The sequence below is a fragment of the Aspergillus karnatakaensis genome, assembly GCF_047715665.1.
Source record: "Aspergillus karnatakaensis strain CBS 102800 unplaced genomic scaffold BJY04scaffold_80, whole genome shotgun sequence".
NCBI lineage: Eukaryota > Fungi > Ascomycota > Eurotiomycetes > Eurotiales > Aspergillaceae > Aspergillus > Aspergillus karnatakaensis.
In genome coordinates, this window is record NW_027395792.1 from 53,703 (window position 1) to 77,120 (window position 23,418).

General features: G+C 50.1%; 12 protein-coding genes across 12 annotated transcripts; 6 read left to right on the forward strand and 6 right to left on the reverse strand.

Annotated features, from left to right (window-relative positions):
* Nucleotides 1-1,502: 1,502 nt before the first annotated feature.
* On the forward strand, nt 1,503-2,360 carry BJY04DRAFT_201638 (uncharacterized protein; the record flags this gene model as incomplete). Its single annotated transcript, XM_073713105.1, has 2 exons — nt 1,503-1,829; nt 1,886-2,360. A coding segment is annotated over one exon (266 nt), but the record flags the coding sequence as incomplete, so codon positions are not given.
* Nucleotides 1,503-3,357, forward strand: BJY04DRAFT_161537 (uncharacterized protein). The gene is made up of 2 exons (XM_073709054.1): nt 1,503-1,829; nt 1,886-3,357. Exons 1-2 carry the CDS (start codon nt 1,797-1,799, stop codon nt 3,116-3,118), a joined length of 1,266 nt encoding a protein of 421 aa, XP_073565373.1. The 5' UTR covers nt 1,503-1,796; the 3' UTR covers nt 3,119-3,357.
* Nucleotides 3,358-3,556: 199 nt separating this feature from the next.
* Nucleotides 3,557-4,926, reverse strand: hem13 (coproporphyrinogen oxidase; the record flags this gene model as incomplete). Its single annotated transcript, XM_073714368.1, has 2 exons — nt 3,557-4,660; nt 4,714-4,926. The coding sequence occupies 2 exons, from the start codon at nt 4,924-4,926 to the stop codon at nt 3,557-3,559; spliced, it is 1,317 nt and encodes a 438-aa protein (XP_073565374.1).
* An 843-nt stretch (nt 4,927-5,769) lies between these two features.
* On the forward strand, nt 5,770-6,301 carry BJY04DRAFT_211203 (autophagy-related protein 8; the record flags this gene model as incomplete). The annotated part of the gene is made up of 3 exons (XM_073714369.1): nt 5,770-5,859; nt 5,983-6,215; nt 6,268-6,301. 3 exons carry the CDS (start codon nt 5,770-5,772, stop codon nt 6,299-6,301), a joined length of 357 nt encoding a protein of 118 aa, XP_073565375.1.
* A 530-nt stretch (nt 6,302-6,831) lies between these two features.
* BJY04DRAFT_201648 (putative mitochondrial GTP/GDP transporter Ggc1) lies at nt 6,832-8,479 on the forward strand. Its single transcript, XM_073713106.1, has 7 exons — nt 6,832-7,106; nt 7,161-7,198; nt 7,266-7,307; nt 7,368-7,481; nt 7,536-7,669; nt 7,719-7,896; nt 7,943-8,479. The coding sequence occupies exons 1-7, from the start codon at nt 7,034-7,036 to the stop codon at nt 8,276-8,278; spliced, it is 915 nt and encodes a 304-aa protein (XP_073565376.1). The 5' UTR covers nt 6,832-7,033; the 3' UTR covers nt 8,279-8,479.
* A 40-nt stretch (nt 8,480-8,519) lies between these two features.
* BJY04DRAFT_201651 (SNARE domain- containing protein) lies at nt 8,520-9,652 on the reverse strand. The gene is made up of 4 exons (XM_073713107.1): nt 9,459-9,652; nt 9,215-9,403; nt 9,055-9,148; nt 8,520-8,987 (listed from the first exon to the last, which is right to left on the reverse strand). Exons 1-4 carry the CDS (start codon nt 9,467-9,469, stop codon nt 8,784-8,786), a joined length of 498 nt encoding a protein of 165 aa, XP_073565377.1. The 5' UTR covers nt 9,470-9,652; the 3' UTR covers nt 8,520-8,783.
* A 127-nt stretch (nt 9,653-9,779) lies between these two features.
* Nucleotides 9,780-10,670, reverse strand: BJY04DRAFT_201654 (histone H2A.Z-specific chaperone CHZ1). The gene is made up of 3 exons (XM_073713108.1): nt 10,281-10,670; nt 10,210-10,219; nt 9,780-10,148 (listed from the first exon to the last, which is right to left on the reverse strand). The coding sequence occupies exons 1-3, from the start codon at nt 10,434-10,436 to the stop codon at nt 9,955-9,957; spliced, it is 360 nt and encodes a 119-aa protein (XP_073565378.1). The 5' UTR covers nt 10,437-10,670; the 3' UTR covers nt 9,780-9,954.
* A 1,704-nt stretch (nt 10,671-12,374) lies between these two features.
* Nucleotides 12,375-14,587, forward strand: hsp70 (molecular chaperone Hsp70; the record flags this gene model as incomplete). The annotated part of the gene is made up of 4 exons (XM_073714370.1): nt 12,375-12,955; nt 13,013-13,034; nt 13,164-13,307; nt 13,394-14,587. 4 exons carry the CDS (start codon nt 12,375-12,377, stop codon nt 14,585-14,587), a joined length of 1,941 nt encoding a protein of 646 aa, XP_073565379.1.
* Nucleotides 14,588-14,869: 282 nt separating this feature from the next.
* On the reverse strand, nt 14,870-15,771 carry BJY04DRAFT_201657 (uncharacterized protein). The gene is made up of 2 exons (XM_073713109.1): nt 15,600-15,771; nt 14,870-15,170 (listed from the first exon to the last, which is right to left on the reverse strand). Exons 1-2 carry the CDS (start codon nt 15,620-15,622, stop codon nt 14,978-14,980), a joined length of 216 nt encoding a protein of 71 aa, XP_073565380.1. The 5' UTR covers nt 15,623-15,771; the 3' UTR covers nt 14,870-14,977.
* Nucleotides 15,772-16,812: 1,041 nt separating this feature from the next.
* BJY04DRAFT_161674 (putative microtubule binding protein HOOK3) lies at nt 16,813-19,166 on the reverse strand. The gene is made up of 2 exons (XM_073709055.1): nt 19,151-19,166; nt 16,813-19,095 (listed from the first exon to the last, which is right to left on the reverse strand). Exon 2 carries the CDS (start codon nt 18,821-18,823, stop codon nt 16,952-16,954), a length of 1,872 nt encoding a protein of 623 aa, XP_073565381.1. The 5' UTR covers nt 18,824-19,095; nt 19,151-19,166; the 3' UTR covers nt 16,813-16,951.
* A 25-nt stretch (nt 19,167-19,191) lies between these two features.
* Nucleotides 19,192-20,140, reverse strand: BJY04DRAFT_201663 (uncharacterized protein). Its single transcript, XM_073713110.1, has 4 exons — nt 19,777-20,140; nt 19,703-19,730; nt 19,641-19,650; nt 19,192-19,582 (listed from the first exon to the last, which is right to left on the reverse strand). The coding sequence occupies exons 1-4, from the start codon at nt 19,906-19,908 to the stop codon at nt 19,477-19,479; spliced, it is 276 nt and encodes a 91-aa protein (XP_073565382.1). The 5' UTR covers nt 19,909-20,140; the 3' UTR covers nt 19,192-19,476.
* On the forward strand, nt 20,141-23,295 carry BJY04DRAFT_201670 (putative mRNA cleavage factor complex component Pcf11). The gene is made up of 6 exons (XM_073713111.1): nt 20,141-21,055; nt 21,131-21,553; nt 21,599-22,296; nt 22,344-22,539; nt 22,588-22,953; nt 23,009-23,295. Exons 1-6 carry the CDS (start codon nt 20,888-20,890, stop codon nt 23,054-23,056), a joined length of 1,899 nt encoding a protein of 632 aa, XP_073565383.1. The 5' UTR covers nt 20,141-20,887; the 3' UTR covers nt 23,057-23,295.
* The last annotated feature ends 123 nt before the right edge of the window (nt 23,296-23,418 follow it).

Sequence of the window (23,418 nt, forward strand, 5' to 3'; positions counted from 1 at the left end):
CTGCCACTGGCCAGCCTCCAGGCGAGCGAAGTTGCCCTGTTTCCTTGCCCAGATGCAGATCGGATAAATCCGCAGGACCATGGCATAGTACCATCAGGTCTACGACAGCCATCACATGACCGAGCGGAGCTGCCAATATTTCCGTCGCCCGAATTTACCCGATGCTCCCTTTCTAGGCTTGCCTGCTTTGGGTTCACCGACTGAGTGTCTGCGGGTGGAGTGGGAATTTGCATTTATCGGGAGAAACCGGACGCTGACTCGATCGGCCGATTACCGGACATACCAAGTCGAAGTAACACCTCATTTCAACGTTGCAGGAGGACTGGCCTGTCCGTCAGCGCCTATGAGACGAAGGCTAGTATTATCATTCGAATTGGTATTGTTACGAGCCTTCGTTCTTGCAATAGTGAGGATGGGGGTGCTTTAGCTGATCTGGCCCTCATCGTGAAACAAAATAGTCTCACCGAAGGGCCAAGTGATGATAGAATAATCCAGACGGGCAACGCTGTACATTCCTCCGCGCCAACCTTCGATTTGCGTCAGGCATCAGCCCTTCAATAGTCTTACGGTGTCTGGCGTGAACCTAGCGGTGGCCTTGAGGCTTGCGCTTCATCCGAAATCAGCCAACTATCTTCACTGTCCTTCCTCGATCAATTCGATCTCAAGAGCCGTCATCCTCGGCCTAGTAGAACTACGGGCTTTCAGCCTTTCAAGACGCACGCCGAGAGCCCGCTTCCCAAGCGCCGCATCTGCCCGTCATTAACTTAGGATTTGCAGAGGGATAATTTTCAACAAAGAAAGGAAGCACACGACACTTGACCGACTCTTTGTCCTCGATGCGGCGTAGGCACTTCGCGGACGAACGACTCCCTCCAATGGGCGGGTCATACAGCTTTGTATAGGATACTGCTTACGGATATGAGACCAACAATCCGGAATGAGTGTCACTCTCAAAGCCTCACGAACACTTCCCACAGAAACATTCACGCAGAAGGCTTCCACTTTGGGTAAACCAACCCGAACGGGGCCGATTGCGATAGGGAAAGTTCTCTATAGTATTATACTAAGTATAGGACTCTGCCGGGAAACCGTAGCCGCGAAAGCCGACGGCATAGCACCGTAGTAGTACGAAGTAGATGTCCTCCACTATTTGGAGTAAACAATAGCAACCCATTTGGAGTAGATGTTAGTTTCCACCATCACTCATACCAGAGTCCACGTGTGTGGAACTTATCCTACAGGTTGAACATTGGCACATGCAGATATTGTATCTAACCAATCACCTTGAATTGAACATATACTTGGGCTAAATTCTCGATTATGAATTGTATAGCTCTTGTACAATCTCTTATATTTGCTCTTGAATGAAGATGAGGTTGTTCGTGTATGTACTTCATGCTTCCCCGCGTTGCCGCGGAGGAGCTTAATCCACGCTTAACCTAATTTCTCGACCGCGCGGATCTTTGTTTTTTCTCCCCTCATCAACACTTCCTCCACTCTGTCGATGATTGCCACGCCGAACCCTCACCAGCGGTCAGTACAATCACTCACGCTCATTTGTTACATACCCTTGACCTTAAAGACCAATGTTATCAAGGTCTTCTGCACGAAATTGTATCGAGGTTTTATTTGGTTGATTTCCACCGGGGCAACCACCACAGCTTCTTGGATCAGCGTGCAATTCGACTGTTATAGATTCCACGACAAGGTGGGCTGCCTACATTTGCAATCGACTCAGTGGAGTCTGTGTCTTGACGCTTCCACTTAATTACCAGGGTCCCCCTTGACCCGACGCCATGCTTTCCCTTCCCCTCCTCACGCCGCGCGATGTACGTTCACCATCATCTACCTTCTCTGTGAAACAAAGCTAACTGGCCTCGCTCAGTCCCACGACCTATGGTTCCATCCCCGCCCAGCTACCCTACCCTCCCATCACAACGAACCCCCAAGCACATCCACCAACTCGGCCAGCCACGCCCAGGTCCAACAAGCTCGGCGGCACAATAACCCCCAATACCGCACGGCGTCAACTTCTCATGCCTCAAGCTCCATATTCTCCGATCCCAATGATACCCTCGCAACGCTCATCCTCGAAGAGCGCGCCCTGCGTGCACGCAAGAACAACATCGCGTCTTTTGGATGTTCTTGGATCAAGCCTGCTGGATGTCCGAAGACCATGCTGGGGATGAAGGAGGAGGATGCTGAGAGGGAAGAGGCGATGGCTGCGGCTGACGCGGAGTATGCCGCTGCCGCTGCCGCAGCTGGGGGTGAAGGTGAGGAAGAAGAGGGGGAGGACGAGACGGGAATGGAGAGGGACTTGGATGCGGATATTCCTGATGCTGAGAGCGATGAAGAAGATGAGGAGGAGGAGGAGGAGGAGGAGGGTATTGATGGGCTTGTGGAGGATGGTGAGGAAGGGTTGGAGGATGAGGGCGTTGACGAGGAGGGGTACATGGAGCGTGACCTGGATGACGATGTTCCGGAAGCATTTGCAGACTACGAAGATGACGAGGACGACGATGACGAGCTTGATGAAAACGATGAAGGCGATTTCGACAACCAACCTGATCTCGACGATGACATCCCCAGCGCCGACAACGCCATGGACGATATGAGCGATCTCTCTCAGGAAGGCGAAGGCATGTACGGCCACGGGCATAGGCACGATCACGAACGTAACCTCGACGACGATATCCCCGAAGCAGAAGAAGAATGGCAACACACAGACACAGACGCCGAATTCGATGACGATGACGACGAAGTCAGCTTCGCCCAGTCCCAACATCCCTTCCGCACCAGCACAGCAAGCAGCGCCCGCGGTCTACCCCGGGCCCCACCACATCCTCGCCCCAGAGACTTGGGCAGGGAAACAGAAGCTCAGCGCCGCTTCCTACAGCGCTGGAGCGGAGGCGGTGACGCCTTCGACACGAGTACCATGAGCATGAGCATGATGGCCGACGAGTACGATCAAGAGCACGACCGAGACCATGGGCGGGACCTTCGCGCGTCACTAGCTAGTCAGACGAGTCGACGAAGTTCCGGTGGTGGGAGTGTTTTGGGGAGGTATCCGAGACAGAGAGGGAGGACGAGGTTGCCGAGGGATTCTCTTGAATTTTAATCCCCGGCTGAATGGCCTGCTCCTTGGGCTCGGTTTTCATTTGTTACTGTTATACTATAGATTAGCGAGGAGTATAGGCGTTGTTATACCTGTTGAGCCTGATCAAGGCTAGGTACATGCAGAGGTGCATGCGTGGAGATCAGAGTTTAGCAGTACTATGGACTCTGTGATTCTACGCTTATAGTTATAGTTACTGTTGATAGTGATAAGTCTTTAACGACCAAAGTTGGCTTCCCACATCCAATAACCTTGATGGTTGCAGACCTACATTCAAACGATATATATCAGTGCTGGTTTAGTACTTATAGGTTCGTCTAATGACCCAAAGGACAGAGATGATTTCAAGCAGGTATGAGATCATATATATTCGTACATTATTCCTACGCTACATATAATACAAAGATACTTTTATCCAAGTCTTGTGTGGGCTTTTATCAATTACACCCACTTCCTGGGGTGTTTCAAGACCTCCAGCAACTCCTTTTCGGCAGTCTTATCTTCAGCAAGCTCGTCCTCATCTCTATGGCCCTCGGTCCGCGTACCTGACACGGGATCCATGTAGGCCCATGATGCAGTGCGGGGTAGACTCATGAGGATACTCTCAACACGGGCACTCGGGGTTCGGAGACCGAAGCTGGTGCCACGGTCGTAGACAAGATTGAACTCCACGTAACGGCCGCGCCTGAGTTGTTGCCATTCCTTCTGTTCTGGGGTGAATAGCATGTCTTTGCGGCGTTCGAGAATGGGGACGTAGGACGGGAGGAAGGAGGCGAGGCCGTCGGAAACGAAGGAGAAGAGGGTCTCTTGTGGGTTTTGGGAGGAAGTGGAGGTACTTTCGAGGAAGCTGGCGTCGAGATCATCGAAGAAGATGCCACCTATTCCGCGACACTCACGGCGGTGGGGCAGGTAGAAGTATCTGTCGCACCATTCTTTGAACTTGGGGTAGTAGGTTCCGTCGTGGCGATCGCAGGCATCTTTAATTGTTTGGTGAAAATGCTGGGCGTCCTCGGGGAAGAGGTAGCTGGGAGTGAGATCAGTACCGCCGCCAAACCACCAATTCTTGTCGCCATTCAAGGGGTCCTTCGGGTCGGATGTCTCAAAGTAGCGGTAGTTCAGATGGACAGTCGGAGCCATCGGGTTGTGCGGGTGTAGGACAAGAGAAAGTCCAGCAGCAAAGAAGCTCAGCGAATCGACATCGGCGCCAACAAAAGACTTGTGGTCTGCGCGCATCTTCTCAATGGCAGGGCGTGGCAGGTCTCCGTAGACGATAGAGACATTGACCCCTGCCTTTTCAAAAACATTTCCGTCTTGCAGCACACACGATATACCTCCGCCTCCATTTGGCCGAGTCCATGAGTCCGCCTTGAATTGCTTCCCATCAATCCGGCCCAATTCCTCCACGATCTTCTGTTGGTGCTCCTTGATCAATTTTTCCATCCGCAATCGCATAGGAGATGTTTCGCTGACAGCCGCTTGCTTCTTCAACGTCTCGTCGATCTCCACAATCGACGGAGAGTCGAGTTCGGTCACTTCGCCTGTCATCTACTCCAGTTAGCAAGCTCTGGACATTGGGAGGTGCAGGGACTTGGAAGTACCATGGAATAAACCAGAGCACCAATGAACGGAATTCCAATCGCTAGTCGTAGATAAGGACGCCACACTGTAAAAGATTCCTTCTTTGGCTGTCCCTGGTCTGAGTAATACCTGCGAAATGACCTTTGAATATTGCTTGGTCTGCGACAGCTTTGAGATGGAATCTGGCGTAGTGACCTGCGAACAGGCATACTATATGCTCGAGGAAGAGCCATCTTGGGTATGATGAATAGCTTTCGGCTGATTCGCTGATGGGTCATGCAACTCTCAGTCTCAATACGCCCAGCAATGGGACCACCTCGGATTGAAAGCGAAGCTCGAAAAGATGCAGCTGGATCAATTCGATATGGGACCACACCTCGGAGCAGGCGTTGAGGTTTGCACTGTTTGTTAGAGCATGTTTGTACCGTTTGCATGTAATGCACAAGTGTGCCAATGAACGGATTCAGACTGCAAAATGAGGCTTAGGAATGACTCAGATAGATGAGATATACTCGGTCTTCTTGACCACTCATTGTCCAGGTGATGACTGCAAGGTACTGTACGTCTCGTCGTACTTGGTGGTGACAGCAGTCTGGAACAGCTCCTCTAGCCGCGGATCAAGTGGAGGCTCAAGCCGTAGCATCGGGGCTTCAAAGTGGACAGGCCCACATACTCAACCATCAGCTGACCCTGGTCTTGAGGCAGTACATGATGCCGCGTTGATGCCGCGTGCATATTATGAGTACTTCAAGGACTCATTATTTCGACGACGAGTGACTGGAATCTTCATCTGACCGCTGTTGGCACATGATCGTGACTCACGTGTGGGCCTCACCGCCTCCGCTGCCTACAATCCCGCAGTCTTATCAGCCATCCTTAGTAACATGACGCGGGGCTTGTCGCCATCAACTCTCTCCTTCAGTCATCTTCCATCCCTCCTCCTTACCTCCATCCTGATTCCATCGACTTCAGAGCTCCAGCAGTTATATCTTATTCTTCCACGTCACTACGGTCGTTGTCAACCCCGAAATCAGTTGCACCTCTACCGTATCCCGCTTTAGCCCCAACCTCCAACCATGCGTTCCAAGTTCAAGGATGAGCACCCTTTCGAGAAGCGCAAGGCTGAAGCCGAACGTATTCGAGCCAAATATGCCGACCGTATCCCGGTATGTTCTTAACTTCTCGTGATAGCACATTATTTGAGGTTTCTGGTGTCACTCTTCATGAGGATCTGGTAGTTCTGCTGTTCACCGCCTGTTCCAGGTGCTAACCTGCTACCTATTTTCTAGGTGATCTGCGAAAAGGTCGAAAAGTCAGATATTGCGACCATTGATAAGAAGAAGTACCTGGTCCCCGCAGACCTCACCGTCGGCCAGTTCGTCTATGTTATTCGCAAGCGTATCAAGCTGTCTCCTGAGAAGGCCATCTTCATCTTCGTCGACGAGGTCCTACCGCCAACGGCAGCACTCATGAGCAGCATCTACGAAGAACACAAGGATGAAGACGGTTTCCTGTATATCACGTATGCCTCCGCTCCCGGCTACATTTGTTACCAGGCGCTAACTGTTGGCTAGATACTCCGGCGAGAACACATTCGGCGACTGCTAAATGAGACAGCCATTGTATCCTCTCGTGTGATGTCCGCATCGTCAAGACGTCTAGTTTTGCAAGCTTGAGCTTATATCTCGGCTGTAAGCTCGACCGGCCCTAGGACGAGGCAGTCAGAACCCCAGTGGCTCCGTGCGGACAGGCGTTGTTTCAGGAGTTTTATGCTTTATCTGGACTTCTTGGGCATCTCTTTTTTTTCCAGTAACTAACGATCAAATGGTTAACGTTGATGCAATATTTCCGAGTTCTGCTTCTGCCTCTGGAATCACGCTGTAATCCTAGTTTGACGCGCGTCATCAGCAACTAGAATGGAATGTCATACCGGCCTTAAATAACCATCATAAAACGCCTTCCCGTATCGTGCGGCAAGTTCATTATATGCTTCTGGTATACTTCGGAAGCTCGGAGGCTGATTCCACTGTAAGCTTATCTAATCAAGGCCTCCGGCGGCAGACTAAAGGGGAATAGTGTGTTTTGGCTCCCAAGCTTTCCGATTCGGCGCAGAAAAAAAGTGCCGTCGGGCCTGCGATCTCGCTCTCCTCTCTTCTTCGGCTGGTGTCTTGCGTTTTCTCTCTCGTTGACGACTCTTGTTAGCACGGCTCTAGGCTTGGGACCTCTTTCTCTTCTTAAGTGATTTTTCTTCCTCTTTCGCTTCGATTTCGAGCCTTTTTAATCTCTGCGAGAAAAACTGTCGAAATTTTGGTCATACGACTTAATTAAAACAAATCCATAATGTCTCCTACACACGGTTCTGCATCTGGGGATGTCAAGAGGGAGTCGGCCGTTGCCCGTCTTCTTGGATCAGGTGTGTGCCCTTTTGCTGTTTGGACGCACTGTGACTACGACTGACAGCCTCCAGGAACCGCTGGTATTGCGGAACTCCTCGTCTTCCATCCTGTACGATTTACCAACCTTGAGCCATTCTGCCGTCTTTTTTGATCAATCATGCTAATTGAGCTTCAAGGTTGATACCACAGCAAAGCGTTTGATGAGCAACCAGACACGGGTACGTTCTGTGATCTTCTATTACCGGAGAGGTCAATCAACTAATGCGATTGTTTACTAGATCACAACTGCCGCCGGCTTCAACAAAGTCGTCTTCAAGGAGTTCGCCGACGCCCCTGTTGGCCGCAAGTTCACCTCTCTCTTCCCCGGTCTGGGTTACGCCGCTGGTTACAAGGTTGGTGGTTTCTCAGGTGGTTGCGATTCTTAATTGACTCACAAATATTCTCAGGTCCTTCAACGCATCTATAAGTACGGTGGTCAGCCGTTCGTCCGCGATTACCTGGCTCAAAACCACGGATCCGACTTTGATAATGCTTTCGGCAAGGGTACCGGAAAGGCTATCATGCATGCGACTGCTGGAAGGTTAGGAGTCAATACCGAAATGTGATGACCGGCGCTAACTCCTGCCCAGTATAATCGGCATTGGTGAAATCGTTCTCCTCCCCCTGGACGTGCTCAAGATCAAGCGTCAAACAAACCCCGAAGCCTTCCGTGGCCGTGGCCTCTTTAAGATCATCTCTGATGAGGGTATGGGACTTTACCGTGGCGCCGGCTGGACTGCGGCTCGTAACGCCCCTGGATCATTCGCTGTATGTATCTCGCCCACAGCTCGCAGGGACAAACTAACAGCAACAGCTTTTCGGTGGATCCGCTTTCGCCAAGGAATACATCTACGCTCTTCAAGACTACAACAAGGCCACCTGGAGCCAGAACTTCGTCGCCTCCGTCGCTGGTGCCTCCGCCTCCCTTATCGTCTCTGCTCCTCTCGACGTGATCAAGACCCGTATCCAGAACCGCAACTTCGAGAATCCCGAGTCCGGTTTCCGCATCGTTTCCAACATGATGAAGAATGAGGGCTTTGGCTCCTTCTTCAAGGGTCTGACGCCCAAGCTGCTGATGACCGGGCCCAAGCTCGTTTTCAGCTTCTGGCTGGCTCAGACGTTGATCCCTGCCTTTGGCCAGGTTGTTTAGAGCGTTTTTTCTCATTCAAAATCTACGGGAAAACGGTATATGATATATGGAGTTTAATAGCTTTTCTCTTTTCGATTCTCAGGCTGTTTGGTGCACGATAGAGCCTTTCCTTTCTATGTATTTGATAGATATTAGTTTTCTTCCGCGTAGGCGGGTGTGTTAGCATAACAATCAACTCCTCTTAATTATGCATTTCAGAAATCCCTACCTGAACCACCAGTCGAGAACTGATTCTTCAATTGGTTGACTTTAGGAGTGATCTCCGACGTCTAGCGATATTATATAGAGTACATATATGGACAAGCAAACATTTGATCGAGAAGCAATCCTAAAAAGGAACAACGCCAAAGATGCATAGCCTCATAAGACATTATTGAAGAGCGCGGAATATGACGTATAAGCGAGACCCAAACACCGTAGACAAGGTACAAAATGCTACACAGACAAAAAAAGCCATTACTCACTTTTCCGCCTGGCAGCTTTCTCAATTCAGAGTTTCGCAAGGTCAGGTAATCCACACGTAGAAGAAGATGAGGAAAACAAGGGCGAAGAACCCAATCCACACCTTCCACCCGACTCCCGTGCGCTCCGCCATGCGCAGCATACGGTTCATATTTCCCTTGATGCGAGTCCGGGTGTTCTCGAACGAATCGTTTAGGTCTGTGATATGTGCTGTGTCGCGGATTTCGTCGCCGATAGCGATTGTAAGCTGTCCAGCCGTATCAGTAATGACCTTCAAATGACAGAAATCGCGCGGAGGGTCATGTATCACTCACATTCTTGAGCATTTTCACCTTAGCTGTGATGCCCTCGACCTCCTCTTCATTTTGGGATTCGAGGTGTGAGAGGACAGCGTCAGAGTAGTGGCCCCTGAGCGGTATTAGCATTGCTTTGTTCTCAGTTATACTTCAGCCTCAACACTCGTATTGTACGTACTTTGAGTTTGGTGTTGCGCTTTTGTATCCAGCAGCGTTTCCGTTCATCGGCCTGTCACCGCCGGGGTATCCTCCATATCCGTATCCACCAGCGTTGCCCGGGGACTTGCTCGCGGGTCTGGAGTCGCCATTGTATGAGTCGAAGAGGGAAGATCGCGGGTCACGTCTGTGGAGGTCGGAGCGGGGAAATCTAATCCATGTTAGAGTCACTTGGGAGAAGATCTGGAGCTTGGACTATGCCGTACCGTGAGGCCATTGCGGAGGTATGTGATGCGGAGAAGGACAGGAGGTTGTAAACTCGCAGTACGGTTATCTGGATTGCGAGGAAGTCATCCGTGTTTAGATGGTGCGCATGATCAATAAATCGGATTTAGATCTCAAGTTAACAAGGTGTTTTCATCTTTCGACAAGGATTAATTATTCCCTGTCTGCTTGCGGTTGATTCAGTTGGTTCGAGAACACAGGTGGCTTCCACATGGGTATTTGCGCTGTGCCGAACAGGCACGTGAGAGCAGCGGTCTACGTAGTACTTGAATACACTGTACAGACTCGAGCATGAACAAGACTCGGCAAAACATGCAATATGCGATTTATTAGTACCGTCCAAACTCGTGGATATTCACGGTCTTAGATACAGAAGTCTCAAAATGAAAAAGCCCCCAATAACCCTGCGCCTGTTTTGATTCCCGAGTATCACCCTGCCATAAATGTCATTGTTTATGTCGTTAGATCTTCGTTCAATCAGTGCTGCTTGGGATCTTCGGTTGGCTGGAAGTCTTCATCATCATCATCCTCGTCGTCTTCATCCATCTCGTCCTCCTTGATCCGCTCGGCGGCTTCCTGGAAATCGATGTTCTTGCCGCGTGTGCGGCGTCCACCTGAGATGATGTTGTCGGCGGAAATGGGCTCGAGGTTGTCACCCTCATCGTCGTCATCTAAGGCGTATCTAGTTAGCTGCGTTCCAGGAAAGCATTGGGTCGAGTCTTCGAATCATACCTTCGGCCATCTAGTTAGAAAATGTGATTAGTAGCCGTTTGTTCATAAGAAGCTTTGAAGGGAGTGCATACAGGTTCTTCAGCTTCACTCTCCTCGCTCTCCTCATCTTCATCCATGCTCACATCCATGGGGTCATCAATGGCTTTGCCCTTACCCTTGTCGTAGGCAGCGGCGTCAGGAGCATGGGCAGCGGGATCATTGCCGGGGAAAGTAGCTTGGTCACCCATTACAGCGGTGTGGTATGGTTCTTTAGAGTGAAGATAGAGTAAAAGGAATTGTTGGTGGGAAGTGACGGTGAGAATGTGGAGCGGAGCGGTAGGAGGAATTGCAGGTCAGGGTTGAGAAAGAGTTTAAGTAGAAGCTGGGGAGCTCAGGTGTTGTTGCAAGGGAGAATCACCGTCGAACCTTTAGAGGTTGCTGTGTTGATTGGCTGTGAGGGGTGGCCGATCAAGCGCCGCTCCCGTGACAGAGCTTGCCCTCAGGCTGTTGAGTGTTGAATCATAACAATGCCAAACAACCAAATGATCGAGTCTACTTCTACGTACTTTATTGTACCACACCCAGTGGAAGGTTGCTAAATTAAGCTAAAATACGTACGAGTCCGCCAAATTCGAAGTGAAAGAGCTGGACCCTCTGCTTTGTGAGATTTGAGGAGCTCTCCACCTAGTGGTGGAATCAGTTGGCAAAACTGTATGGGAAGAAACCTAGCGTCAACAACCTCAACACCGCCGCCATCAAACGAGGAAATCTGCTGCAGTTGGCGCTTTATTACTCTTAATGGCATTCGGGCGGTCATCGCCACTGACAGTGTGACACTGACTGGGGGCTTTAGATTTCCTCAAGGGCGCCGCCCTCTTTCAAGGTGAAACTGGAAACCCATCATCCAAGTAGTTCCCAGACGCCAAACTGGAATACGATCTCTTTCAAATACGATTCGGATTTAAGGTGGGCCAGTTAGGCATAGTGTCGATTCTCAGCCTCTTAAGGTGTATCCTTCTATTACTACAGTATGCAAGTTGGCTCCAGGCTCCTCAAGTGTTTCGTTCAATAAGACTTTGGCTGTTGTCGCATGCTCAACCTCTCCCGTCAGTAATCCATGAAGAATCAGCAAATGTAAGCACAAAGATTGTTCGTGGCTAGTAGCCCCAAGTCAACTGTAACAAACCTCTTCTTGGCTTTGCCGTTTGTTTCTATGTATATTTGTTAGATTCAATGCAAAGCCTGTCAATCATAGTAGTCAAGGCTCACGTTGAACTATAAAGATATATATATTATATGTATTATGTACATAGTACACGAAAGCCACCTCACAACAATTGTGGGCTACATGAAGACAACCTCGATGGGCTGATGGGCCGATGGCGGTGATGAAACCTTAGGTAGTAGTATATTGCCTAAAGTTAGGTTTCAGTATCTAACTTTAGTAGACTAACGGGCTCAATCAAACCCTTTTGGCAATAGTCGACTACTCCGTATCAAGCTTGTGCAGGTGGCCAACGGTCAACCGCCAGCTGCAGCCTGCAGACCATGTTTCGTCCTCAGGCATCACGGCCAATGGCTAGGTACGTTAGTTACTGTGGTGACACTGCCCAGACTCTGGAGGAGTGGACAAAGGAAATTTGGCCTTCACGTCATGACCCCGCCAAAAACGTGACTCAGGATCCGTCGAGTTTTGCCATCCTTGATCCGGTGTCATCATGAACCCCACCTCCATCAACGAACTTTCCAGCTGGGCGCTGGAGGAGAGGTTGTTTGCTGCCACTGGTAGGTACTGCCAATGAGAGATTTGGGGCAAATACTAGCTTGAAATTCCGATATCCTGGATGGCAAAAATCATAGGGAAAAATCCAGAATTCAGGCGCTGGTTCAGGCCGGAGGATGAAGACCATCGAACCTGATGGATGCCCATCGAATCTGCGGCTTGCTAGAAGCTTCGCTGGAGCAGCAACACACCGCCCACGAGTATATCAAGATCCCACCCGCACAATTTTCTCTACCATACTCTTCAAAATCAATCAATTCTCTTCTGACTCATCTAATACTCTAAGAGGTTTTCATTCAAGAGGCTTTTTCACCCCCCCCTCTCGTCTCCTCCTCCATTCCCCTTTACGAATTTCTTTCCATTTAACGAACCCCTCATATACCCCTCCTCACACACATTCACAATGGCTCCCGCTGTCGGTATTGATCTTGGAACCACCTACTCCTGCGTGGGTGTCTTCCGTGATGACCGTATCGATATCATTGCCAACGACCAGGGAAACCGTACCACTCCCTCTTTCGTTGCCTTCACCGACACTGAGCGTCTCATCGGTGATGCCGCTAAGAACCAGGTCGCCATGAACCCTCACAACACAGTCTTCGATGCTAAGCGTCTCATCGGTCGTCGTTTTGCCGATGCTGAGGTCCAGGCTGACATGAAGCACTGGCCTTTCAAGGTCGTCGACAAGGGTGGCAAGCCCATCATTGAGGTTGAGTTCAAGGGCGAAGTGAAGAACTTCACTCCTGAGGAGGTTTCCGCCATGATCCTCACCAAGATGCGTGAGACTGCTGAGGCTTTCCTCGGTGGCACCGTTAACAACGCCGTCGTTACCGTCCCCGCCTACTTCAACGACTCCCAGCGTCAGGCTACCAAAGACGCCGGCCTCATTGCCGGTCTCAACGTGCTTCGCATTATCAACGAACCTACTGCTGCAGCCATTGCTTATGGTCTTGACAAGAAGGTCGAAGGGGAACGCAACGTTTTGTAAGTGATCCCAGTAACAGAAACTGATTAAAGAACGTTCACTGACTCTGAATACAGGATCTTCGATCTCGGTGGTGGTGTAAGTTGCTCCTACATTAGCCACGTGACTAGTTGGCACCTCTTCCGTATATACGGATAAGGTTCCAATGAATCGCTCTTTCCCCTCTTCGCACCTTTTATCTTCGGATACTGACTCTTCATATTTTAGACCTTCGATGTCAGTTTGCTTACCATCGAGGAGGGTATCTTCGAGGTGAAGGCTACTGCTGGTGACACTCACCTTGGTGGTGAGGACTTCGACAACCGTCTTGTCAACCACTTCGTTTCTGAGTTCAAGCGCAAGCACAAGAAGGTGAGTTTCAGCTTTCTGACCCCTTTTTGGCTCCCGGATGCTCGGAATTTTTCTACTTTTGAGCATCAAATGCTAACAAAAAATAGGATCTGTCCACCAATGCCCGTGCACTCCGCCGTCTCCGCACCGCTTGCGAGCGTGCCAAGCGCACCCTTTCTTCCGCTGCCCAGACCAGCATTGAGATCGACTCTCTCTTCGAGGGTATTGATTTCTACACCTCCATCACCCGTGCTCGTTTCGAGGAGCTCTGCCAGGACCTCTTCCGCTCCACCATGGAGCCTGTTGAGCGTGTCCTCCGTGACGCCAAGATCGACAAGTCCTCCGTCCACGAGATCGTGCTTGTCGGTGGTTCCACTCGTATCCCCAAGATCCAGCGTCTCGTCTCCGACTACTTCAACAAGGAGCCCAACAAGTCCATCAACCCCGATGAGGCTGTTGCCTACGGTGCTGCCGTCCAGGCTGCTATCTTGTCCGGTGACACCTCTTCCAAGTCTACCAACGAGATCCTCCTCCTCGATGTTGCCCCTCTGTCCGTCGGTATCGAGACTGCTGGTGGTGTCATGACTGCCCTTGTCAAGCGCAACACTACCATTCCCACCAAGAAGTCTGAGACCTTCTCTACCTACTCCGACAACCAGCCCGGTGTGTTGATCCAGGTTTACGAGGGTGAGCGTGCCCGCACCAAGGACAACAACCTGCTCGGCAAGTTCGAACTCACTGGCATCCCCCCTGCCCCCCGTGGTGTTCCTCAGATTGAGGTCACTTTCGATCTTGATGCCAACGGTATCATGAACGTCTCCGCTGTCGAGAAGGGAACCGGAAAGACCAACAAGATCACCATCACCAACGACAAGGGTCGTCTTTCCAAGGAAGACATCGAGCGCATGCTTGCTGATGCCGAGAAGTACAAGGCTGAGGACGAGGCCGAGGCTGCCCGTATCCAGGCTAAGAACGGTCTCGAGTCTTACGCTTACTCTCTCAAGAACACCATCTCCGAAGGCCAGCTGCAGATCAACGATGCCGACAAGGAGAAGGTCAGCACCAAGGTTGACGAGGTCATCAGCTGGCTCGACAACAACCAGACTGCTGAGAAGGACGAGTACGAGTCCCAGCAGAAGGAGCTCGAGGGTGTCGCCAACCCTATCATCTCCGCTGCCTATGCCGCTGCCGGTGGTGCTCCTGGCGGTGCTCCTGGCGCTGCTCCCGGTGGTGCCGCTCCCGGCGGTGGCGCTGGATTCCGCAACGACGGTGTCGTTGAGGAGAACGATGACCTCGACTAAATGCTCTAACTAAGCATCGGTTGTGTTTTCTATTCAGGCGCTTAATGTCTCTTTTTCACGATTCCTGTTTTAATTTATGCGTTTTTTTCCTTTTTTTCACGAATTTATGGGGATTCTTTGCGCATGACAGCATAGATTTTAGTTTCGATACATGATGACTGCAATGCAGATTGGGAGGGAAAAGTTCCGTTACCCATGAATGAAGACTAATATTTCAATACTTCTCTTTCCTGCCTTATGTAAATCGTAGTAAAAGCTCGCGTTTAGGAAGCTTTAGCTGGGCCATGCTCTACAAGGATGAGCTTTACTTGACTCGAAAGTGAATTCAAACTGATTTACTTAAGTATACAGCGAAGTAAACGAGCCACGAACCCCAAGACATCTACCATTTTACTTCTGCTTCGCGACAGGAGCATCAAATTCCCCGTTCCACCACCTGCTCAACCTCTCGCCCCCGGTTCCCAGCACACTGCCGATTCCAATCTGCGCCGCCCTCTCCGGATTCTTCTCCTTCTCTTCGCGCCGGATTCGCACAAGGGCCGCAGATGAGCCGATTACAAAGGCGAAGAGGGGATCCGCGACTCTGTGAGTGGTTGATATCAGTTCAGACGTGAGATGAAGGTGAAGGTAAAGATGAAGGTGATATGATGGTCAGGATTTAGGGGAATTCTTATAGCACGGATCTGCTAACAAGAACCGAACGTTGTTGGTGATCTTAATAGTAATAGAAGTAAGAGGCACTTCGACAGCAAGAAGCAAAGAGTACAAAAGGATTCGGCTCTAGCTAGGAGCAGATTCTGATGGCTGTGATGTAGTCCTAGGGCGTCCCTTGGGGTCTTCCAATGAAGTTTTGTATACAGTCATGGAAATGGAAGAGAGGGCCTGGCTGGGTAATTCAGGTGCGCACCGCGAAGGGATGGCGTTATTGCTGGGTTGGAATTTGGATGTAGAGAGGGGCTGCTGGGCGGAAAGGCCTCTCTCAAAACAAGGAAAACCAAAAGCGTGTACTTACTTCGATATTAGGTAGACGGGCATTGTATGTAAAAAGCCGTGCCGTGGCTCGTAAAGGAGTGGTTTGGGGGAGCAGGGAAGCTGAAGTTCCAGAAAAAGAAGCAGGCTAGTAAGTTCGCAGATATAGGGTTGGTCAATGTTATCTCTCCGATATCGAATCAGGTTTTCAAGCTGTCACTTGGTAGATAGCCAAAGATCACAAAGATTGGAGATCATGGAGCTTCCATTTTTTTGTCACGTGATACTGGTATGGTCATGAAAACAGCACCAGGCTGGTCTCTATGAAGGCCAATCTCATCTATACTCGAAGCTTTGAATTGGAGTAACGGTTCCAGCTACTCAAGCACATTATCTCTGTTGTCGACGCTCAAAATGATGAAAGTCTCAACAACGGAAGCTTGTAATCTCCTAAACCATCCCAGTAAGGCCTCTACGTTGCTATATATAATCGAGTTGCCGGCTAGGATGATACGATTCACGTAATCTTTCTTCTAAGCGTCGTAGCTGTAGTCCCTTAAATATGTCAAGGCATCCTAACAGCTCTATCTTCCTGAGACCACCCTGTAAGATCACTCATGGGATATTATCAGTTGGCTATATGATCTTGACTATAGGATCAAGGGCTCAAGAGCCGCTCGGTGTTAACAAAGCAGAAACCGCTAATGTACGACGATGTCATGCAGAGACCGAGAGAACTTAAACCGCTGCATTATTGTGTATTTCCTCTATTAAGCTCACTGGGTATATACTCATGGAAGCAAATGTATGTATATCTAGTACAAAAGATGAAAAGGTAAGATCAACGCCGCCGAACAAAATAAAAGCAAAGCAAGACAGACACAGGGGTATGCATGCGTATACAAAACAATAGAACAATCAAACAGGCCAAGAAGGCAATATTTATGATGTCAAAGGAGAAAACCCAGCTCATCGACCAGCGACTGCACTCCTCTGTCGGGCAAGCCAGCCCTTTTGGGCATCAACAAATCCTGCAGACCCATGGCGGTACCGGGAGGAAGGGACATTGTTGTTGCTGTGAAGCTTGCCTTGGAGTTCGTACCAGGAAGAGCTCATAAGGGCAAGTTCTCGAGTCAGGGATTCGATTTGCTTTTGAAGCTCGAGCTGTAGAGAGGTTGTCAGAACAGTTGGGATTTCAAATGAAGATTCAACATCTCGACGGGACAAACGTCCGCTAGAAAGGAGGAGTGAGCTGCATTGCCAGCTTACCTCGCGTTCTTTGCTGATACTGTCATCCTCAGCACCGCTGGCATCTTCGTTGGCTTCTGCTGCTTTCTCGAGATCGCTGATGCGTTCTCGAAGTTGCGTGATTTGTTCGTTTTGCTGGTGGATGTACTAATTAAAGGAAAGGTCAGCGATCTTTCTCCCCTGTTTGCCGATGTTCATATTCAAGGTTGTGCGATCATCAAACGTAATCTCAAGGAGAATTCCAGAACTGCCGGACACGGGGTAAGAGGTTGAGTCGGTGCTTTCTCCACTCATGCTCTCTTCGTCATTCGCGTCTCCAAACTCATCCCACAGGGCCCTTGGCGATGTAATCCGACGAACGACTCGTGAAGGAGCCCGCCTATGGCGTAAGGGTACTGTTCTCAAGTAGTCACTAACCTGTGCACGTTGAGCAAGCCTTTCATGGTCCTTCTCGATGATCTCGGAAATCTGCCGCGTGAGTTCCTCGAGAGATTGTTGGATGGCCTCTGAGCCTTCGCCGGTCTGCTGTGAGATGAATTTCGCAAGCCGTTCTTTGGCTTCCTCCACAGGCTTGAGCATTTCTGCGAGCATTTTAGCCTTGCCTTCCTCCTGCATCGCCCTGGTGTGTTCGTCCAGTGCGCCGTCCGTGTCTTCTCTAATGTGATCATCAACTCCGTTGACGCTGTCCTGATGATAGTCTTCAAGTGAAAGAGTGGAATCTCCAAAACCAGCTGCCTCTAAATCCCTTTGTAAGTTTCCTTGCATGTTTGGCGTCAGAGTACCGGTGGTGGGCGTTGGGCTACGGGAAGTCCGCACGTAATCGTCGTCTGTGCCCTCCAGCTCACTGATGCGGCCTTTCAGGTCACCGATCTCCTTCTCAGCAGCTTCGGCGCGTCTCCTGAGCTCTTCATTGTCCAGATCGACGTTATTTTTGGTCACGGAGATCTCACGGGCCTCTCGTTCAGACCGGGCTAGAGCGTTCTTGCATTCTCTGAAAGAGTCGTTGAGCTTCTGGACTTGAATGTCATAGTCCATAACCTGCTTCTTGAGCTCCCTTCTCTCAGATTCAAGGCTTTGGTTCTTCACCTGCAGCATCTCTATCTCTTTGGACTTTTGCTCGGCCGCGAATTTGGCGTTGCGGTTCGCGTTGATATAATTGTTCTTCTCGATATCAAGCTTATCCCGCACATTTTGATAGTCTTTGGCCTCACGGAGAAGCTCCTCAATCCGGCTCGATAATTTTCCATTCTGCTCCGATGCTAGGAACAGCTGCTCCTCTAGTGCAGCAATCTCCTCGGTTTTCTGGTCGAGATCTCTCTTGTTGAACCCAAATTCGCCTTTTCCGGAAGTCAAGACATCGATTCGCTCTTTCATAAAGTCTAGCTGAGACCTGTAGCCATTGACTCCATATTCAAGTTCGGCCACGCGCTTGTCTCTCTCATTGTACTTATCCTTCAGCACACTGTTTTCCTGCCTCAGATCCTCTATAGTTTTCACCAGTTGCGACTCGCGCGACTCCCGTGCTAGATCGTTCAGCTCGTACTGACCCTCCTCGACACCTTCGAGGAAGTTCTGGAGACTTTCTTGTGCCGGCTGTTCCAATTTCTGAATCGCATCACCGTATATTTCGTAGCTCTGCGAGTTGCCTTGTGATCCGGCGGTAATTGTAGCGGCGAAGAAGACAAGCTTGAGTAGCTTATCGGCGTCCCTGATCGAATTGTTCTCCGAGAACTCAATCAAATTGGGCTCCGGATCTAATCCACGAGGCCAGCCTTCTGATTTCCGTAGATCAAGGATGTTGTATTGCAGTCGTCCGTGTATTGTGACCAGGTTCTCAAGGCTAGACTTCTTGGGGTCAGTGATGTCGGGGAACCGCGCCGGGTCAATGTCGTGTAGGATTTCCCAGATGATCCTGCCGTCAGACAGGTCGGACATTTGTTTCGGGCCATCAACCAAGTCGAAACTATTGACCCAGGCCAAGAGGGCCTCTGTATGCGTAACCGTACGCTCGGACTCCATTTCTGGGTGAGCGGCGGGGATCGTGAGGGGAAAGGGGGAGGTGGTCGGTTTGAGGAATGTTCGGCTGGAAACCTAGGAATATCGAGGATTTCGGGATTATCGTGTCCCTCGGAATGGGGAGGGACCGATCAGGGTCGGGCGGAAGTATTTCGTGAGACGCGTGAAGTTAACGGCTTTCGCGATAGGTATTGAGAATACTCCGTTGGCCGTCGGCAGATTATCCGCACGCTCTCCGTAGTCCCGCACCGTAGCGGTTCGGGGCCACCAATGATCTTCGATTATTAGAACTATATAAGTTGGTGCACGTCTACCAGTACCTAGACTTACAGCAACGAAGCAGAAGCTGAGAGCTACTTTGGGGAGTTATATGCCATGGCAGCATGAGATTTTATATTCCCGATTTTCATGAGTAATAATAAAGCACAAAGGTCTCATCCAAGATAATGAAATTGAAATGAGACCGTTCCAGCACAATCTAGTACAGATGAAACGCCTTGATGATAAGAACCACCATTCTCTGGAAAACAAGCCAATGTGGGTAGACAATGAAGACCAGATTTCCAGTACCATCCAAACTCCATCATTATGCATTACAATACCCCAGGCTCGGAGTCTTCAGTGAGAGCCAGAATCGCGGCCCTGTCTTTGTTCCTTTATGAAATCGAGACGGGCTGGTCTTGTTCAATGGTCGGTTGGTAGGCGGTTGATTTGGTAGAGATCTGTTGAATGGCTTCCTCCGGGCCGTTTGCGGCGAATCCCCTGGGACGATGAGTTTCAAGACTCCGGCAAAGAAAACCTGCGAAAAAGAGAGGCATACTTAATCACCACTAAGAAGCATTTAGCCGAAGTTAACAAGGGATCGCCTGGATGGAGACTTACAAGAGTACTCATGAGTGATGACCCCACCCTATATCCGGTTAGAACGCTTTACTAGCTAAATATCAGTAACGTACGGCCTTCTTGAAGGAATCCTTCGCTTCGGTGATGACAGAGTCTGGGGTGTCCTTGGGATAGGTGACGAGAATGGAGTTCGCCAGGGCCAGCGGAAGTAGACCAAAAGCGACAGCAGCAGAAAGCAGCATCATGTTGGTGGACTAGGCTCTAAGATAGTAATAGTGATGACTGTGTGTGTGCGAGATGTGATACTGAACTTGAGAAGAAAAGATCAATCAATCTCTTTGCAGCATGAAATGAACAAGCAATGCAGGTGGCATGAACAGTCTCACGTTGGGAATGACGGCATATGACTGCTGAGTCAGCTTGGTCACGCTGCTGAATAGGTACGATGGATACCTTTTCAGGTGATATTCAGCCTTCTCCCGCTTTATCTCTTCCTCGACCATCTCCTCACACGAGCCTCATTATCCTTCTGTTTCGTTTGTTTTCGAGGTCGACTTCACTTTATAGACTTTTTCTGCTCTCCTCACTAGGGAGACAGTACCCTTCGATTGCCCGTTCCAGCGAAGCTCACGTGTTGTAGTTTCCCCCTCTCGACCGGCCTTCTCCGAGCAGTTTTTTGTTGCGCCTCACCGTTGGGCCACTTCGCAAGCTGCGACAATTGAAGAAACAGGCGGCGACGGGTACGTCTCAGGAGGTGGACTAACAACCCTGGGAAGGTCGTGGGTTTTCGGATCTGGTTCGGTGATACTGGTGCGGGATTGGCGTCTACGTCCTCTAGTTGTTTTCTCGTTGGGCCAAGATAGCTAGCAACCATTTTACAAGTTCGGACATCTTTCTCCAACTCTGTTTCCAGGAGATCACATTATTGGAAGCCACAGGACGTGAGAATAGAACAAATTTCCACATAGTCAGGGGAAACCAGATCAAATCTTGCTTTTGCAACAAAGAGACAAGAAGAGAAAAAAGAAAAGAGGCTTAGAGGGGGAAAGAGGAAGAGAGAGAAAGAAAAGTCCAAACAGAGACTGAGAGAAAGAAAAAAGAAACAAGAACGAGAGAGGAAAAAAAAAGTTGAAGAAGAGAAGAAAAAGGCTTGTGGTCATCGTCTTCTTCATTATCGAGTCCTCTCTCCTCCATCTCAACCTTTGTATTTGCCTTGCCGTCAACATGTCAGCCGCGCTGGCTTCAGATGAAGTCGCCGAGGACTACAAGAACTCCTTGGAAGATCTAACCTCAAATGACAGGTTCCAGATCAGCAACTTGACCGTCATCGCAAAGGAGAATACGGAGCATGCGATGGCCATCTCCCGAGTACTGGAAAATCATATCCGAACAGTAGGTGACTTCTCTTAGACTCCTTGTGTTGTTCCCACGCTGTAGTTGTCTGGGCATATTCTAATGTTGCTGTAGACACCACCGGCTCAGAAACTGCCTGCGTTGTATGTAGTCGACTCAATTGTGAAGAATGTAGGCACACCCTACACTCTGTTCCTCGGGCGAAATATGTATCAGACCTTCATGAACGCCTACACGCTTGTCGACTCGCAAACCCGCCGGAAGCTTGACGAGATGTTGAAGACATGGAAAGAGCCCGTTCCGGGGTCTTTGGATACGAGGCCGGTCTTTCCGCCGGACATCACCCGGAGCATTGAGAACGCATTGATCAAGGCAAGAACAGCTGCTCTTCAGCAACAGCAGGCCAGAGGCCAGCCGTCCAGCCGTGTTTCGACCCCTCCAGGATGGACAAACACCCCCACGCCCCCGAATGCTATTCGGCATCACCCTAATACCATGCAGGGGCAACGGGGTGGATCCACAAACGGGTATCCAACAGTAAGCATTCTGCAACTTCTGTGCTACAAGAACTAACAAGATCAGAGCGAACCTATCCCCGTCCGCTCGACACCGACGCCCCAGCAAGCTCATGAAGTTGACCTCTCATCGCTGAATCGGGATATTGAAGTCCTGATTGCTGCTGCCCGAAACGAATTCGCGAACAACCCCCTAGACCCGTCTGTGCAACAACGACTAAAAGCACTCCTAGACCTGCAAGGCATCATGCAGCGACAACAACTCACTCAAGAGCAATTGAAGCTCGTCCGTGACCAGGTATCAGCATTAGCTCCGAAGCCCGCCTTACCAACTCAACCACCTCATATCCCAGCTGCATCAATCCCGACGACAGCTACCCCACCTGTGGCACAGTCAATCTCTCAGCCGCTCCAGCAGCTTCTGAATCCTGGAACGCTCGCAGAACTTATCAAAGCAACAGCCGCACGACAGCAGCCTACCCCACCACCACAAATCCCTGTTCTCCCACAACTACCCGTCAGTAGCACGCCGCAAATGCCAACTTCTGGTCCAGAGAATCCCCTTATTGCAGCTCTAAGAGCGAAAGGACTTCTGCCCGCGTCGTCCGCACCTCCAGGAGCTTCTATTCCGCAGTCTAATGTAGGCCCGTTTCCTTTCATAGTGCCAGGACAAGTGCGGGTTACACCACCCATGCCTACACCACAGGCAGTGAATACTGGAGACGTACAAATTAGCGTCCAGATGAACACCGCGTCAGTCAAAATGTAAGTTATACCTAGTAAGTTCGAACATACTTTCTGACCGACTGTAGCCCACGTATCATGTTGATTGCTAGCCTGTACGACGCCCGCTCGAACAGATGCGGTACCTGTGGCCGCCGGTTTCATGCAACTGAGGAAGGAAAGGAGAAGAAAGCACGACATCTTGATTGGCACTTCCGGACGAACCAACGGATGGCTGATGCCGCTAGACGCGCTCAGAACCGTAGTTGGTATGTTGACGAACGGGTACGTATAGCTCTACGTTTCTAATAATATCTTGACTAAACATTACAGGACTGGATAAAATCGCGGGAGATTGGAGACGATCAGGTCATCTCGGAAGAGACTACAAACGAGGCCCCAGGTGGGAGCGAGAGTAGCCCCGCACAGAAGGGACCTAGAAAGCAATGGATTCGAGCGCCCAACGATGCCACCTTGCGCAACACCCCATGTCCCATCTGTCAAGAAAAGTTCGAGTCGACATGGTCAGAAGACGTGCAAGACTGGATCTGGCAAGATGCGGTCAAGGTCGGCACCCGCGTATATCACGCCAGCTGTTATGCGGAAGTAACCAAGGACGGCCCGACACCTGCTCAACGGGAGACGCCGTCAGCTCGGACTGGGACACCAGATTCAGTGCTGGGGAAGCGCAAAGCCGAGGTGGGTTGTACCAAGCGTACGAACGAGGCTTTAAGATATGTGCTAACAGTATCAGGGTGACTCTCCTAGCCAGAATGTGCGGGTAAAGACTGAACCGGTGTGATCTCTTATCTGCACCTAACTATTTATTTGTCTATGGCCATTGTTATCTTACTTCCAAGGTTGGGAAGCGCGCATTAGCCGGCAGCTACTGTATATCGCATGGGACCCCTCACTTCTCAGTTCAAGGTTCAGGTTCGGCCAGGCGTTGTCGATTTCGAGCATATTGCGATCACTTTATATCAGTATATAGAGAGATAGTGCATTTATACCGCAGATATTGTCTGGAACAGAATTAACCAAGACATTCTCCGCAATACCCCATACTAAATTAAATGACGTCGGAAAATGGAACGCGACCCGCACGGCGCAACTCCGTGGTAGGAATGGAATACGGTCAGTCTCCATAATATTATAAATACCAGT